The sequence below is a fragment of the Alternaria ventricosa genome (assembly GCF_023758065.1).
Source record: "Alternaria ventricosa strain BMP 2768 chromosome Unknown scaffold_25, whole genome shotgun sequence".
Classification (NCBI taxonomy): domain Eukaryota; kingdom Fungi; phylum Ascomycota; class Dothideomycetes; order Pleosporales; family Pleosporaceae; genus Alternaria; species Alternaria ventricosa.
Window position 1 is genome coordinate 79075 of NW_026055705.1, and position 15875 is coordinate 94949.

The 15875-nt window shown below is 54.2% G+C and overlaps 3 protein-coding genes across 3 annotated transcripts; 2 read left to right on the top strand and 1 right to left on the bottom strand.

Moving 5' to 3' along the window:
* Positions 1 to 855: 855 nt before the first annotated feature.
* Positions 856 to 1831, bottom strand: J4E93_009879 (uncharacterized protein; the record flags this gene model as incomplete). Its single annotated transcript, XM_049347768.1, has 5 exons — positions 856 to 954; positions 1006 to 1354; positions 1402 to 1478; positions 1587 to 1759; positions 1825 to 1831. 5 exons carry the CDS (start codon positions 1829 to 1831, stop codon positions 856 to 858), a joined length of 705 nt encoding a protein of 234 aa, XP_049194997.1.
* A 379-nt stretch (positions 1832 to 2210) lies between these two features.
* Positions 2211 to 4859, top strand: CCT5 (T-complex protein 1 subunit epsilon; the record flags this gene model as incomplete). Its single annotated transcript, XM_049347769.1, has 8 exons — positions 2211 to 2214; positions 2293 to 2310; positions 2372 to 2420; positions 2486 to 2579; positions 2633 to 3793; positions 3840 to 4020; positions 4371 to 4459; positions 4815 to 4859. The coding sequence occupies 8 exons, from the start codon at positions 2211 to 2213 to the stop codon at positions 4857 to 4859; spliced, it is 1641 nt and encodes a 546-aa protein (XP_049194998.1).
* An 8467-nt stretch (positions 4860 to 13326) lies between these two features.
* J4E93_009881 (uncharacterized protein) lies at positions 13327 to 15155 on the top strand (the record flags this gene model as incomplete). Its single annotated transcript, XM_049347770.1, has 3 exons — positions 13327 to 13426; positions 13512 to 14829; positions 14882 to 15155. The coding sequence occupies 3 exons, from the start codon at positions 13327 to 13329 to the stop codon at positions 15153 to 15155; spliced, it is 1692 nt and encodes a 563-aa protein (XP_049194999.1).
* Between the last annotated feature and the right edge of the window lie 720 nt (positions 15156 to 15875).

The following is a 15875-nucleotide window of genomic DNA, read 5'->3' on the forward strand; positions in this document are numbered from 1 at the left end:
CTGCGCCTTGGAGTTTGAGATTGTACGAGAACGAGATAATGCGATTGAAGATTGAAGAAGTCATGTTGGCATGGCATGGACTGGACCGAATTGGGATACCCGCAACGTTATTACGGAGCTTATTGTTATGTTTGTATATACAATTGCGCATGGAATGGAAAGGAATGAATCACATACTCAAAGTTACTTAAAACCATTTCTCTTGATTGCCTCGTCTGTGAACTATTTCGAGTTAATTTGACTTGAGCCTTTGGTCATAACTTGGGAGAGAAGATTTAGTACAGGAAAAGCGCATGCCAACCACAATGGTGTGCTGGCATGGACTTGAAAGGCACGCGATCATGTTCACTGGGCGTTGTAGGTCATATCATAGGCGTATGTATAAACGTTGTAAATTTTGAACGATACCAGATACACAATGCGAAACTGGAACCGCTTGAACGAAGCCTTGATACTCCAGTATTCCCTTTCCGTACCTATCCAAAGAAGTTCTTATAATACATTCAGTGCCTATACGCCATACCCAGCAGACACATGTGTACCCTTTTGCAGCTGATCAGGGTCCTCCCCAGCACCCAAGCGCATCAGAGGATTGGAAGATGAAAACTGCTCCGTGGGTATCAACGGAGAAACAGCTGGTGGTTTGCGCAAAGGTGGAGGAGGTGTGATGGGAGATACGGTCGGCGACTGGAGGAACGATAGAAGAGGTGTAATGGGTGACCATGTCGGGGAACGGAAGTTTTTGGGTAGCATCTTCGCGTATGGCATCGCGGGGGCGAAGTCGAATTGAACTTCACCGGAAGGGAATATCTTGATCGGCAAGTTCGGTTTCGGGTACTACTCGACTTAAGCGGATTAGTCGTCGTTCATCACTGTGTCGTTGGTGTCGTCACCGTTTAGAGGCTCGTCCACGTTCTCGGTGAAGACTAGGTGGCTTTCGTAGTATTCGAGCATCTGCGAGATGTTAGTATGGTGAATGATATCCAGAAAGCATTTTGTACGCACCTTTTGTGGACACTTTTGGTAGACGTGCTTGAGAGGGTGCTGTGTCTTTTGCTTATTCGTCCACACCAGGTATGCAAACTTCTCCAGTTGGCCCGTCTTGGGGTCCTTCGTTTGCTCCACCGTGTCGATGTGGTCGACGTCGTGTTCCCATGAGCCTGGCGGTGGGCTCCATTCTGCCACTTTCTTCTCTGGCTTGTCTGCCTTGGCGCGCTTCGTGGAGGATGACGGGGTGCCAGACTCGGATTTGATGCCGGCGGTCGATGGTCGTCCCTTCCGCTTCTGGCCCTTGGGTTCTGGTCGGCCTCCGATCTTCTTAAAGTACTCGTTCAGCACATCAATAGCTCCCTCCCTGCGACTGTCAGTCTCAACCCAGTACAGTGCAATGCCGCAACGAACATGTTCTCCTCTGCCTCCCATGTCCGGTCCTTGGGGTCGTCGTAGCCTTCCCATTTCACGTCGAATTGGAGGACGCCCTGGTGTTGTCAGTGTTTGCGCGTGGGAAAGAGGTGGTGTTTGCGCGCACCTTTGTGAATCTGTGGCCGTGAATCGCCTCAACGACGTATCTGTCGCATTGTCAACACGATGCGATCCATGTGTATATGATTTCGCGCGTACTCGTCCTCTCCCACCTCACTGTCATCCTCGTCCTCTTCGTCGTCTATGGGATCCTCCTGCACCGGCTGCTTTCCCTTTCCCTTTCTTGGCTGCGCGGGGACGTCTTCGGCGTCCGAGGACCCGTGATCGCTAAGAGCAGCTGCGCAAGTTAGCAGCTGGATATTACGCGTATGGTGATTGTTTGGGCGGGCGGGCGCGACTCACGAGGCATGTCGAAACGCGGTCGCTAGAAATGGAGAATGGATATGACGGAGACGTCAATCTTCGTGGAGCTTGAGGCGATTCGTACAAGCGCGATTGGAAGGCCGCGATGCGCTGGGGATGGGTGTGGTGGCAGCTCGGGGCAGCAAGCGTCAGGGCAGATCGGAGAGTTGGAGCTGGCGGACGGCGCGTTCGCGACTCGCGGCCGTGCGCCTCGTGCCAAGCCCCTCTGGGGAAATTTCAAGACCGACATGGCAGCTGTTTGGCCATACCCCACCACCCCTCACTACCAAACATACCCGGGATTCTCTCCTAGTGTGTGTCTGTAGTCTGATACTTCTTCCGAGTCGTGCATTTGTTACTTCAGCGGGCATTTTCACACCGCAAAGATGCGTAAGTGCGGGCAGCAACAGCTCCGAACTCCCAAACCCTCAGTAGTGAGATGCATACGCTAACGTTATATAATTACAGAGGTCGACCTTTCCAACGGTATGCGTCCGAATCTACTACGAATCGACCGCGAATTCACGACTGACAAAGTGGGGTATAGCGCAGGTGATGAAGGATGAATCGGGCAGGCCATTCATCATTGTCAGAGAGTACGTGGAATGATATGGAAAGGGCTTAAGGCTCAGTAAGAGGCAGCAGCTAATGTCTGGGGCAGTCAAGGCAAGAAGCAGAGGCAACACGGCAACGATGCGGTCAAGTCCCACATCCTCGCGGCCAAGACGGTCGCGAACATCGTCAAGAGCTCTCTGGTACGCAGCACCGCTCTAGTGCAAGGAAGTAGGACATAAACTTATGAAACTAGGGACCCCGAGGACTGGACAAGATCCTGATTTCACCCGACGGAGACATCACAGTCACAAACGACGGCGCCACCATTCTCTCCCAGATGGAAATCTCCAACCACGTCGCGAAGCTACTAGTCGAACTATCCAAATCACAAGACGACGAGATTGGTGACGGAACAACTGGTGTCGTAGTCTTGGCGGGCGCGCTTCTCGAGCAGGCAGCAGACCTTATCGACAAGGGCATCCACCCCATCAGGATAGCAGACGGTTACGACCAGGCTTGCGAGGTTGCCGTGGCCAAGCTCGACGAGGTCAGCGACGAGATCCACTTCTCCAAGGACAACACCGAAGAGCTATTCAAGGTCGCAAAGACAAGTTTGGGCAGCAAGATCGTTTCCAAGGCGCACGACCAGTTCGCCAAAATCGCCGTAGATGCTGTGCTTTCGGTCGCAGATCTCGAGCGGAAAGACGTCGATTTCGAGCTCATCAAGGTTGACGGCAAGGTCGGTGGATCGCTCGAAGACACATTACTTGTCAAGGGTGTCATAATAGACAAGGACTTTTCGCATCCCCAGATGCCGTCCGAGGTCAAGGACGCCAAACTCGCCATCCTCACATGCGCGTTCGAGCCACCGAAGCCCAAGACCAAGCACAAGTTGGACATTACCACCGTAGAGGAGTTCAAGAAGCTACAAAACTACGAGTCAAACAAGTTCACCGAGATGATTGAGCAGATCAAGAACACCGGCGCCAACGTAGTAATATGTCAGTGGGGTTTCGACGACGAGGCCAACCATCTTCTCCTCACAAACAAGCTCCCCGCTGTACGGTGGGTAGGAGGCCCAGAAATCGAGCTGATCGCCATCGCAACCAACGGACGCATCGTACCCCGTTTCGAGGACCTCAGCGCAGAGAAGCTCGGAAAGGCTGGTATTGTCCGGGAACTGACTTTCGGAACCACCCGCGACAAGATGCTGGTAATCGAGGAGTGTGCCAACACAAGGGCTGTCACCGTCTTCGTTCGCGGTAGCAACAAGATGATCATCGACGAGGCCAAGCGGTCACTACACGATGCCCTCTGTGTCGTCCGAAACCTGGTGCGCGACAACCGTATTGTATACGGTGGAGGAGCCGCGGAAGTAGCATGCTCGCTCGCAGTTGAGGATGCCGCGGTCAAGGTAAGCGTTACGGAGCTCCGCGATAACAACAACTAACACTTCGCAGAGCCCTGGCCTCGAGCAATACGCGATGCGCGCATTCGCCGATGCCCTTGACGCCGTCCCCATGGCGCTGGCTGAGAACTCCGGTCTTAGCCCCATCGAAACCCTCGCCAACATCAAGTCCCGACAAGCCAAGGAGGGAAACACCAGGTTAGGTGTTGACTGCATGCAGACGGGAAGCAACGGTAAGTGCACTTCGCTCTTTGTTATCCAACCATCTCCCCACGGCTGTCTCTATGATTCCCGGCTGCCTCACCGCTATCAAGCATAGCTGCAGTACGGACTATCTCCGGGAGACCCGAGACCCGTGATACATTCAAGTTCCCGCATTCAGTTCCCGCATCCAACGCCCCCGTGGGGTACGGCGCATTACCCCACGCCACGCCACTTGCTGCGCTGGCATGAACGCAACTACAAGTGGAGATGAGCAGGAGTCATCTGAGACCTTTGCTTTGCTGTCATTGTCATGCACAACGTCATGGGCCTCATTGGTGGCTGAATTACCGAAGATTGTACTAACGTGGCGTTATCACAGATATGAAGGAGCACTTCGTGATCGATCCCTTGATCTCGAAGCGGCAACAACTGTTGCTCGCTACACAGCTGTGCCGTATGGTACTCAAGGTACGTATCGTAACTTTCCCGCCCCTTTTCCGTAACGAATTGTCGTTTGTCGCACCGCACACCCTTGGTGTGACTCCCTTTCCCGCTATCCCTTCCGCTTCCCTCCCGTCTGTGCAACCTCGCTTTGCTCACTTTCCCTCCCTTGCGTCCGTCTTCTGGATCGATTTGCAGGGCCGGGGAAGCGGGGAAGCCGAAGATAAAGCGTCGCACGGGGGGTGCGCTTTATGCAGGTTGCATTGTTCTCGTTACACGCGAACAAACACCCACCCTTCCCTTTTTTTCGCTTTGTGTTACCGTTTATCCTCACCGCTGGATCACGGCCTTGTTGCAAACAACTACTGACACCAACGCACAGGTCAACAACGTCATCATTGCTGGAAACGACGACCAGGACTTCTAGACGCTGATCATGTCACCTACGCCGTACCTATCACACCGATTGATCTGTGCTCTTGTGTTTGTGACTGTGCCTGTGCCTGGTCGTGGGCGCGTCGAGCGAAGGCGCAAGGGCATGTTGGATGGTAACATCTAGAAGCTACGTATGTCTAAGGCGTTAATACCCATAGACTATTCAAAGTAAAATCAATACAAGCATCTTGGTGCTATACAATGTGGGCTCTTACTAACCATCGATGTCGACGCCACACTCTGATACTGTTGTCTTTACGAATCTGGGGTTTCGAGTCGCCTAGGCTTTGCGTATCATGTTTGCATCACGGTGTCTCCATCCGCGGCATGAGGCCCGATCCTTTGATCCTACGATCGTCGTTCCTGACACTCATGTCCGGTTCCCCGTAAGCGAATCGGATCCTTTTTACGTGATGCGAACGCATGCCGCGTATGTGCATCGCATAGCATACTCGATCGCGTGGTGATTAGATCGGGAAATTCGATTCCTGACCTCTGACCTTGTTCGCAAATCGTGCTGTCGCGTCGGTATCGTTCGTTACGAGACATTTGACTACACAATACGCAGGGGATTTATGGAGTCTCGACACGAGAATCAATTGGCGTGCGAGACGGATTATTTGTTGGATACTGAAGGGAATCATGAGCCGTTTTTCTTCGTATCGGCGTTTGATGTTTTTATCTTCTCGAGAGGAAATGAGTGTTGGGAAGGAATGAGGGATTATTACAACTAGAGCTTCCTGACGAACATCAAATGGGAAAATATTGAGATCAAAATGAGATATGGTCCATCAATACGGCAACGTAACGATGATCAAGATCATGTGAGGAATGAGGGGAAGCTTGTGTGTGTAACAACAATACTGCTAGCTCTTAGAAGATAATTAAGTTGCAAACACAAACCTCATGAAAACTAACTAGACCTCAAAATTCTGAGTTATATTGTGTGTACGTTAGTCGCGAGAGATTCTGTCAAATGTATATGTTGCAAAGACATCGACAAAGATTCAAACGATACTGCTCTACCTACATGTCGAAGCCTAACCACTCTCCTCGCTCGTTTTCTTCAATTAACCTATGGCAAGAACAGAACACTCGTGACTGGGTCAGGAGAGTGTCACCGAGAAACCATAAGACACTCCTAGCTAACCGCCAACTCCACTACAAACCCATTCCTATATCCACATGTCTCACAACATACACCACGCTTACACTAACACCATGACTATCACATTACCCACGATGTACTTTACTATCATCCACCCTCGCTTCACCTCCCTACACCTCGCCTCGACATTTAGCGACCGGATAAACCCTCCTCTCCTACGTTACACACGCTCCTTCGCTGCAGTATTCCTGCATATCCAGAAGCGCTGCACGTCAGTAGCGCAAACACGCTTAGAACACGCTTAGATGAAGGAATCTGTTCCTTGCGGATATGTCCGTCCTGCATACGAAAACACGAGGGAGAAGAACAGACTAGCTACTTCGGTGCATATATTGTTGCAGGGCGTTTATGCGTATAGTGCTGGGTGTTGTTGAGGTGGAGGTGGGCTGTGAGAGGTCGGGATGTGGAGATGATTTTGGGGAGAGTGGAGAGGAGATGTATTGACGGGTGGAGGGGAGGGATGAGGATTGTTAGGACGGGTGGTAGGCGGGTAGCAAGTGTGGAATGGAATGGGAGGTAGCCGGTGGGGGATAGCCGGTGGGAGATGATGCTTTTGCGGTAGTTGCGACGTCTTGTCGTTTTCATCACCGTGCGAGACTATGATGTAGCTCTGAGATAACACACGCATCCTATGGTGAGGACTGCAGTCGCATGTTTGGCTCGTCGGCGACGGCGAACTCATCCGCAGCAGCTTTACCATCCAAATCTAGACTTGCGATCACCATACCAATCCTTCGAGACGAATCGCCCATTCCAACATTACCATATGGAATTTGCCGCTCCATTCGCTCTGATTTCCCTTATCGAAAGAGAAGCGCATATAGTCTATATCAAAAAAAGACTATGCATTCGCGTAAGTATACCGCAGCATTTTCTAAATGCAGCTAAGCGATCAGCGTGGTATTCAGGCACGCGCCCAATCTTACTATCAGCATGGTTTGCCCATTCGCCTTACCCATACCCATACACGAAGGATCGACTATGAGGCGAAGCGGAAGCGCGTGACGAAGATATCCTGGGCGCAGGGCGGGATCTCATGCTAATCTGGTGAATGTGCATGAACGTAACGATAGCTATTATAACGGCATGTTGATATACTCTAGGCGTAGATGTGGAGATAAACGTGGCATGCAGGGGGCCGAAAATACTCGACAACGGCACGGGTCAAGAGCGGCAGTGAGGAGGATCATGTGAGAGGTTCGAAGACGTGTCCGGACACATGGAGCCTCAGTTGTGACAGGTGACACTTTTCCCCTTGACTGAGCCCGAGGTGTCAGCCCGGATCAAGGCTGTGGCGAGATCAGATCTGGGGCTGATATGCGGGGGTGGAGATGGGGTCTCCAAGTTACCAGTTTCGCAAGAAAGCATGACATGGACGCTGATGACGCTATCAGGGTAGTTGTGTTGTACAGCGCAGAGGTCAAGTCATCTGTCACAGTAAGCAAGAGCCCCGAGCGTGCTAAACGCAGGGCAAGTAATATCGCCCTCTCGCCCCGAGCCTTCCCTCCCTCACCGTTGGCTCTACAGCCGTCTGCCGTCTGATGTCAGCATCATGTCCCGCCCGAAGTTCGTGTTCCGAAACTCGTCGCGAGATATATGGACCGCGGAAATAGCTTCGCATGTGATGTGACGAGCGGATCAACATAGCATAAAGTACAGCCAGATATAATACCCCGATACGAAGGAAGCGCGTAAGCACCGGTGAAGGCGCATGCAGAACCGAACCACGCGACGACGTTTGTCTGGGGTAATTGCGCCAGGCATGCGGACGCGGAGGCTACGGAACAGAACCGAAACGGAAGGTATCGACCGACGGGGTGTTCGCTGATGCCGAGAGTCCTGTATAACTACGCCTCGGTTGTCTGTCAGTGGAGGAGAAGTTCTGCCTATTCTTCCAGAATGTGGAATTAGACGTTGCGTTTGATTAAGGTTGGTGTGCTACAGCAGGTAGACTGCGTGATCGAAATCGCGCTTTTGGTGCGACATCCTGCCGGCCACGTATGGGGCTATGGAGGAACCTGCAAAAGATGGGAGCCGAATTTCTCGCTTGCGTCTATTACCGACTTTGGGAGTGAGTGGTGGTGGCTGGAAATGACATAGGATACTGGGGGCTTGATAGGCTGGATATTTGTGCTTTATCCATGAACCATGCGAACCGCAACCACGGGATGAAGAGCCATGTCGCTCGGGCCGTAGTGAGCCATGGAGGTGTAAGGCTGCCGAAAGTCTTGGTAAGACTCGGGCCGTGTGATAAAGTACCTTGGTATACATGTGGTTGTGTGATGAGTTGTCGGGCGTAACGCGTGGGGTCTGCTGAGATGATACGGCAGTTGTGTTATTAGTCTTGAGCTCGTTAGCGATATCTTTGGGTGTTGCACAATCATAGTCTTGTGCGGACTGGCATTGCGATCTTCGTAAGCTATGCGCGGCACTTGAATAACAGAGTCCAAATTCAGCTCCGTTTTCTGGCGGTGAAGGGGTATACGAGCATCCTGCCACAGCATTACAGCACCCCGAGGTAGACCTGTACGACCATAGAGTGAGACCTTGGAATCAGGGTTGGTATCTGGGGTCAGCGCCTCGGTCCCGACAGCACGGTAATACGCTCTCGCTGGCTGAGTGTAATGAATCCAATATGGGAGCGGGTACATCAGCGCAGGCTGACCACCACTCGAGTTAACACCGTAAGCGCGTTCGGGTAGGACGAGATAGATGAAGACGCGCAGATGACAGTCAGCACGCAGTGTTACCGAACCAGACTTGGAACTGGGAACCAGAAGCCCGGGACGAGTGAAAGAGCCTCGCCAACCGCCTCTTTCTGCAACAGCCTGTAACTACCATGTTCGAGGCGTTATATTGAAAACTTTCAAGACGTTTTGTCAGCCGCTTTCATTCAGAAGAACAGTCATACAGGCCTCTGGAAGGGTTGCCAGAGATGGTAAGGTGCCGAGTAATGGGATTGCAACCCGTCTTCAGTCCCACGAGGTCTCCAGATTTTGCTCACGGCTCGACCGATAAGCTAACCAAGGTAGGTGCCGGAAAGAGGGCCCATGCAAGGCGCAGCCTGAATGCAGAAGGTGGAACAAGATGGCCGTTAGCGAAGGAATCTGCCACAATCCTACGGGAAAACATCATCAAATCGACCTATCTCCATTCGCCCGTTACAAAGATCATTGCTAAGATATCAGACGTGCAGTTGCTTTTGCAGACTTTTACCCCCATCTTTGGGTTTCAGGTACGGTCTCATGAGCAATGAGCCGGCCCGTTTGTCGCTGCAGAATCCTGCGGGAGTAGGGCGTTCTACTCGGACAAGCTATGATAAGCTGCACACGTGGGAGCAGTATACACCACACGGCGTTCGCCAAGCAGGGGGCGTGTCCATGTGAACTCGATGCCGGCTGGGGTAATGAGCCTGGAAGACTGTAGTTGGTCTCTTGGGCCCTCGCTCCGAAGTGCGGGATACTAGGTCGACATTGCACCGAAGGCCAACAGATGAATGACTTTGCTTGTGACATTCGGCGGAAAGACCGGCGCCTTGATCCGCTTGATGTCGCGTTGCCATCGGTGACCGGCGAGACGTCCGGATGTCATTTGGTTGGTTATCAGTGCGGAGGTGGACGATGCGACGAGCTCGTGCGTGCACGCGTGGGATGCCTGCGCGTCGGGCCCCACCGCCAGGCACTGGGGAACGTGTTGCTGCTTTGGGCAGCCACAGCACCTCGTTCAGGCAATCGACGATACTGAATGCGCGCCAGAATGAAGACCCGACTCACTGGAAATGAGGAATAATTTCTCCCTTGCTATTTGTTGGGCGCAACGTCCGCTTCCGGGGAACGCACAGGACTACTGCGATTCGTGCAAAATCCCTCATGTCGATTCGTGCAAACAGGCGGAAACCAGCATCATGTTCCCCCCGTACGCTAGAGATGTGATAGAAGGGCTGTAGCGACAGGAAAGGCAAATCTTCCTATTCTCTGCGATGGTGAGGTTTCAGTGGCATTGCGCGGCATGGCACTGACCATCAAAGCCTCGGTTAAGTATCGCGACGAGCAACACATGTGAGGGTGAGCACGTTGTTGCGCATGATTGGACAATGAGCGCTGAGAACGGCCGGGCGCCGCCACAGAAGGGGAATCTGCGATGCGCGAGCCGGGAAAGCACCAAGAAGGAGAAGGAGCTGCGCGACCCAGAGCATGATCACAACGTGACACGGGAAGGTGAGCGTAATGCTATCACGACCAACCGATGTAACAGCCGGTGGTTGCAAGCCAGGCAATTGGTGCTCCTTGGTAGCAGCCACGCGACGCCCGCGGGGAGCGGCTGGACGCCCCGGATCCGATATGGTTAGCTCGAACTTGGTTTCCAGGCTGTCGGGCTCTTTGCATTCTCCAGTGTCCGGTAGAGTGGCACTGTCAAGCCGCCATCGTGGGTGCAGTATTATCCTGTAGTCAGTGTGGGTGGTATGCGAGATCGATGTGTGCCGCTCAATAACGCAGCTCGTGTTCGCAGTGCAGAAGAGTTGTTCGTAAAAGAGAAACACAAAATGTACCGAGATCGTTTGCCGTCGAGCATGTGACGAGTAATCATACAGCGATCGACTCCCCGGCACTTGTCATAACCACGGATGACAGGCTGATGGCTACTCCCGACGCAGATACGAGCTCTCATCTCAGCTGGACGCTGACGAACTCGATCGCTTCGATTTTGTCCCGAAGAGAGGGCGACGGCAGTGAGTGAGTAGAGTCAACGAAGTTGGGCAGTGCGCAGCCTCGACAGAATGTCGTTTGTGTTGCGACGTGTGCGCATACCGATCACGTAGGTGCCACCGTCGCCATATGGCCGTGCATGTTCGTTGTAGAGCGAAAAGCAACGGCCGAATCGATACCAAAATCGCTTGGCAAGCGTCACAGCTTGCTATGTCGTGATCTGGGGTACAGTCATCGTCCTGCTGATGATCAAAGCAACCCGATCTAGGTCATGATACAACATATACGCAGTCTCGGAACGATGAAAGGTGGTTACGACTAATGCGAACATGAAATACACCTTTGGCGTATCGCGCAGTCGTACCAGGTTTGATGGCGGTTCATTCCGTCGCGATAAGCCGATAGATGTGGGAGCTTATGGAAGTTGACGGTTGTATGAAGATCGTGAGAAAAAGCACACGACAACCACGACGGGGCCACGGTCCGGGGAACTAAAGTTCAGCTCCATGTCATGTCACGAGCGAACGACAGACTTTGGGGTGAACATGGCCCCGTCTTTCCCCACGCTGACGTTTGTTCTTTGTACCAAAGAAAACGCTGTGCATAATGATGTGCGATCGATTGCATCGTGAGCCGGGTGGCTTTCAGGAGCGACGACCGGTTGGATAAGCAGAGCGACAGGCACTCGACAGTCCAGTGCCACGTAGAGGTAGCTGCCGGTGTACAACTCATGAAACAAGCATCACGCCGCATTCAGCGATAATGTGCGGTCGCACCTGATGCTTTTGCGGCTTTGTGATTCGACAGGCGCCCCAGATGACCTCGAGAAATTGCCGTGTACTGGACTGACGTAGCATAACAGCCAAGTTGGAAGTTACTGGAGGACGAGTGGGCGCACAGTGCACCATGGCAGGGTACCTGTCGCTACCCCAAAGTCTGGAGCGGAATATCTGGGGTAGCTGGCATGTCTCAGAGGCGTCGAGGACAGCACTTTAACCAGGTGGCCACCGGGCTTGTACCTCGTGGCCTGGCACCCTTGCGAATAACCAACGCATCTAGGAACCTAGCGAACAATGGCTTGCCGATTCACAGAGGCAGGTCAGCGTTGGTGGTAGGCGGTAAAATTCGCAATCGCAGAGACAAAGGCGGAGTTGACCACACCGAAAGCAGCCCTGTCACCAGAGCGTGCGAAGGCTGCTCTTGACCGCCACGGAAGAATTCAGGATCCCGTGTTGCCGACCCCAGTGCGGGGGATTTGCGCAGACGATGCAGACGGTGCAAACGACAGAGTGTCGGATGCGGACCTGAAAACAGGGCTGTCGCGACGTTCAAGAGTACCTGTCTCGTCGAGTGTGCCAAGTTGCCTGTGAGGCTGTCTAGTTGGTGTGGATGGGCATGAGGATTGACTCAGGGTCCAAGAGGCACAGCCAAGGGCGCAGCCATTTGGGCAAGGGAAGCACATGGGCTTCAAAGGCTAGACTCGTGCAGGGGGGAATGTCGGAAGAGGCGAGTTAGGGAGAAGAAGCGCCGCGCGGAAGTTTTCAGCTGCTTCCGCGAGCGCTAACGGGATGCGACAAGCAGCATCACATGGCGTGCATAGGTTTTCGAAACCGCTGAGTTAGCGGTATTGTATTACGGCGGCGTAACTTTCTCCCAAGGTTCGCCGGGCAGGTGACTTGTGGTGCAACGGATCCGCCAGCGACAGCAGACAGTGCTACCAGTCAGCCAGGCAAGCCGACCATGGGCGCCGTAGGAGCAGAGGGTGCCGTGGTCAGCATGGCCCCGATGGGCTCGACGCAGCAGCGCGAGTGATGGGTATGAGTCTTGAGGCAGGCGGTAGAGGCAGCGAGTCAGGCAGTGTTCTGGAAGTACCAGCGTGCACGGCCTGTGTTGTTCAGATCATGTGCCTCCCCACGCCCAGGCCGTCACCACGCGGGCGACGACGCAGAGGTGGCATTCGCTGGCGCAGGTGGCGGCGGCCCTGAATGCGTTGTTTTGGAAGAGTGAATGCGGCCATGTCTCTGGGGGGGATGACGATGGGGACGAGGGCCACGAGCGTCGCAGAAACTGACTGAGAGGATCCATGGTAGACTCTGGACTCCGGGCAAAAGAGCGGTAGCCCGAGAAAGGCCGCAATGGCATGGATCAAGGCTCTGATGGCAATCTGCCGGGGGAAGGAGCGCGTTGCAGGGGTCTCCTGTTAGTGTGGGTGCCCATCGCGCCTTCCATGTCGGCCCAGGTCGTAGGTCGTCGCTGCCCCCCTGCACCTTCTTAGTGGACCTTGCACGCACACCAGTACTTGGGCTTATACATACAAGATCCACTCCCACTTGCATGCCCTCTCTACATACCTCGCCCATAGCATTACACGCCTGCTCCCATTCACCCACTACGCTCTCTTGGACCTCCCCACATATACACCCATTCACTCACCACCGTCTATCCATGTATCTGTCAGCGCTGTAGCATCGCCGGCAACTCCCTCTGCTCGGCAACTCCATTGACGCACCCGGAACCTCATCGTCACTGACGCAAGCGGAACCACCGTTAACGATCCCCCCCTCAACCCCAACACAACGCCTACGATGCCTCTCCGCGCCGAACGGCCCATAGTGCGTGTCGAGCACAGCTCCATGCGCACCATCGAAACCCGCAGCACCGAGAACCTGTTCGGCCTCTGGTCTGGTGAGTGACATGCATGCCGATAGACACATGATACATCGCCATGATAGCATGTGAAGCGCACAACAGCGACTAACTCACCCTTCAGTATTTGCACGATGCTCGCCTGCCATGGAAGACGGCAAACGCTACGAGAACATGGCCTGGCGGTTGTGGTCCCGCGAGACCTTCTGCTGCCAGCCAGACCCCGTGGCTGCTCCCCAGTGGACCTTCCAGCGCCAGTTGTCGGCTAGCGCCGCGGACATGCCCGCGCTGTCTACCAGCGTCGCCTCCGACGACTCCAATGTGGAAAGCGCCATCATCACCACTTCCCGCTCTGACCTCACGGCCGACCGCCCCGACCTGCGCCGCCACGACTCTGCCACCAGCCAGGCCCGCGGCAAGCACATGACGCCCATCGGTCTCGAGAAGGTCGTCAACTCGATCCAAGAGAAGAAGTTCATTGAGCCGCTCTCACCTCTGCCCGCACAGCTTGCCCCGCCCGTACCCGAGCAGAAGCCCGCCCAACACAACACCTCGCCGCCCACCACCGCCCGCCCCATCCCCGAAGCCTCGACTTCCACTGTAGCCACTACGGTGAACAGCGACATCATGAGCCCCGCCGTCAGCTCCGAAGCGAGCACCTCCACCGACGTGAGCGAGCACAGCGTCGTTCGCGGCTTCGAGCCCGGCCACATCTCCACCTCGGTACGGTCCACCACCAACCTGAACCCCACTCCCATCCTCAAGAAGACCTCCAGCTTTGTCACCAAGCCGCTACCTGCCAAGGCCGACTTGAGCAAGAAGAAGCAGCCCATGTTCACTCTGGGTGGCTCCTCAGAAGAGGAGAACGGCAGCTCCTTCGAGGCCTACTCTCTCCAGCGCAGCTCCCTCTCCCAGCAGCTGCGCAACGCCGCTCCCATGCGCAAGACGACCTCGTTCAAGAACGAGGTCAGCACCCGCACCTTCCACGACGTCTCCGAGAGCAGCGAGGCGGCCATTGAGACCGACAGCGAGGACGACGTCGACGAGAGCGCCATCGAGGACGAAGACTCTGACGAAGACGAGTGGGAAGACGATGACAACGAGGAGAGCGGTCCCCCCAGCGTTGCTGAGCACCGTCCCTTGTTCTCGCGCGTCGACTCACAGGCCAACCTCACTTCCCGCCGTTCCCTACTCACCACCGCGCTCCACCAAGGTGACCGCGCATCAGCTCTTCAGAACGAAGCATCGCGATCATCGCCTGCTATCCGACGCTCCCGCACCAACGCACCCAACGGTCCATCGACCGGCAACTCTCCCCACGAGGACAAGGGTCTGATGATGCGCGAGCCGGCTTCCCGCCCAAAGCCCATCATCATGACCACCTCCAACGTCCACCCACCCGCCATGTCCCCAAAGACATGTCGTCGCAACATGCTGACTTCGTGAGCTTACACTTTACCAACTGCATACATAACATATACTGACTTTTTGTAGTGAGCTCACTGGATCACTCCGTCAGAACCTGCTGTGGGAGAGGCAACAAAAGAACGCTACAACCAACGCTGTAGCAAAGCGCGCTCAGAGCGCAGTCAACCTACCAGCCCTACGCCGGGCCATGACCACCGGGGACGTAAAAGGCCTCAACACCAACGAGCAACAAGCTCAAATTAGATCCACCACCTTCCGGGACGACAACAAGCCCGACAGCTCATACAACCAATTCTTCGACGGCGGCGACGCCCAGGAGTACCACCGCTCCGGATGGTAGCACTTCATCATCATTTCTTCACATTTGCACTTCTAGCGGCATCTATGGTTTGGCATTGAACCACGGCGTTTTGTTTTCCACACTTTAGCGGCCACCATTTTCCAGAGCACTGGTCAGGCGATAATGGGTTATGATCCTCCCAAAATCTTCTGATACCCCCAGGGCATCGGTTATGCCCAATGAGGCTACGAATTTCTTTCATGCAGTTATATCGGACAATGGGTGCTTCTTGGTCTGAAGACGGGTTACGGCTCACGCCTATTTGGTCTGTACTATCACCTGCACTGTACTTGTATCGGACTCTTTGCCCGACCCATTATACCCCGGCATGGGACGGCTCCACGGAGCTGTTGAACCACAGCAACACCTAGCTTGGAAATAGCAGGTTTTTGCCTAGATACCTAATGATAAAAAGCGGATTCTTCACTATCTCACACTCCTACATGATGCCTACAGTGACTGTGGCGGCAAGGCCATGCACTAGGCCGATGTACTTCGAAGCCTCATTGACTCTTTAGCTGTCACCTGTTCCGGGGTTCGAGGTCCCAACAAGACGCATGTTCGATTGTAAAGAGCCACTTGTTTGGCAGGTTCCTTTACCGCTCTTCTGAACCACTCCAAGCTAGCTGCCTAAGAAGCGCTTATGCACGCTTTGCTGTAGGCTTCATGCAGTGCCGGATCGCACCACCACCACACTGATTCCCCCCGTTACATCTGCCG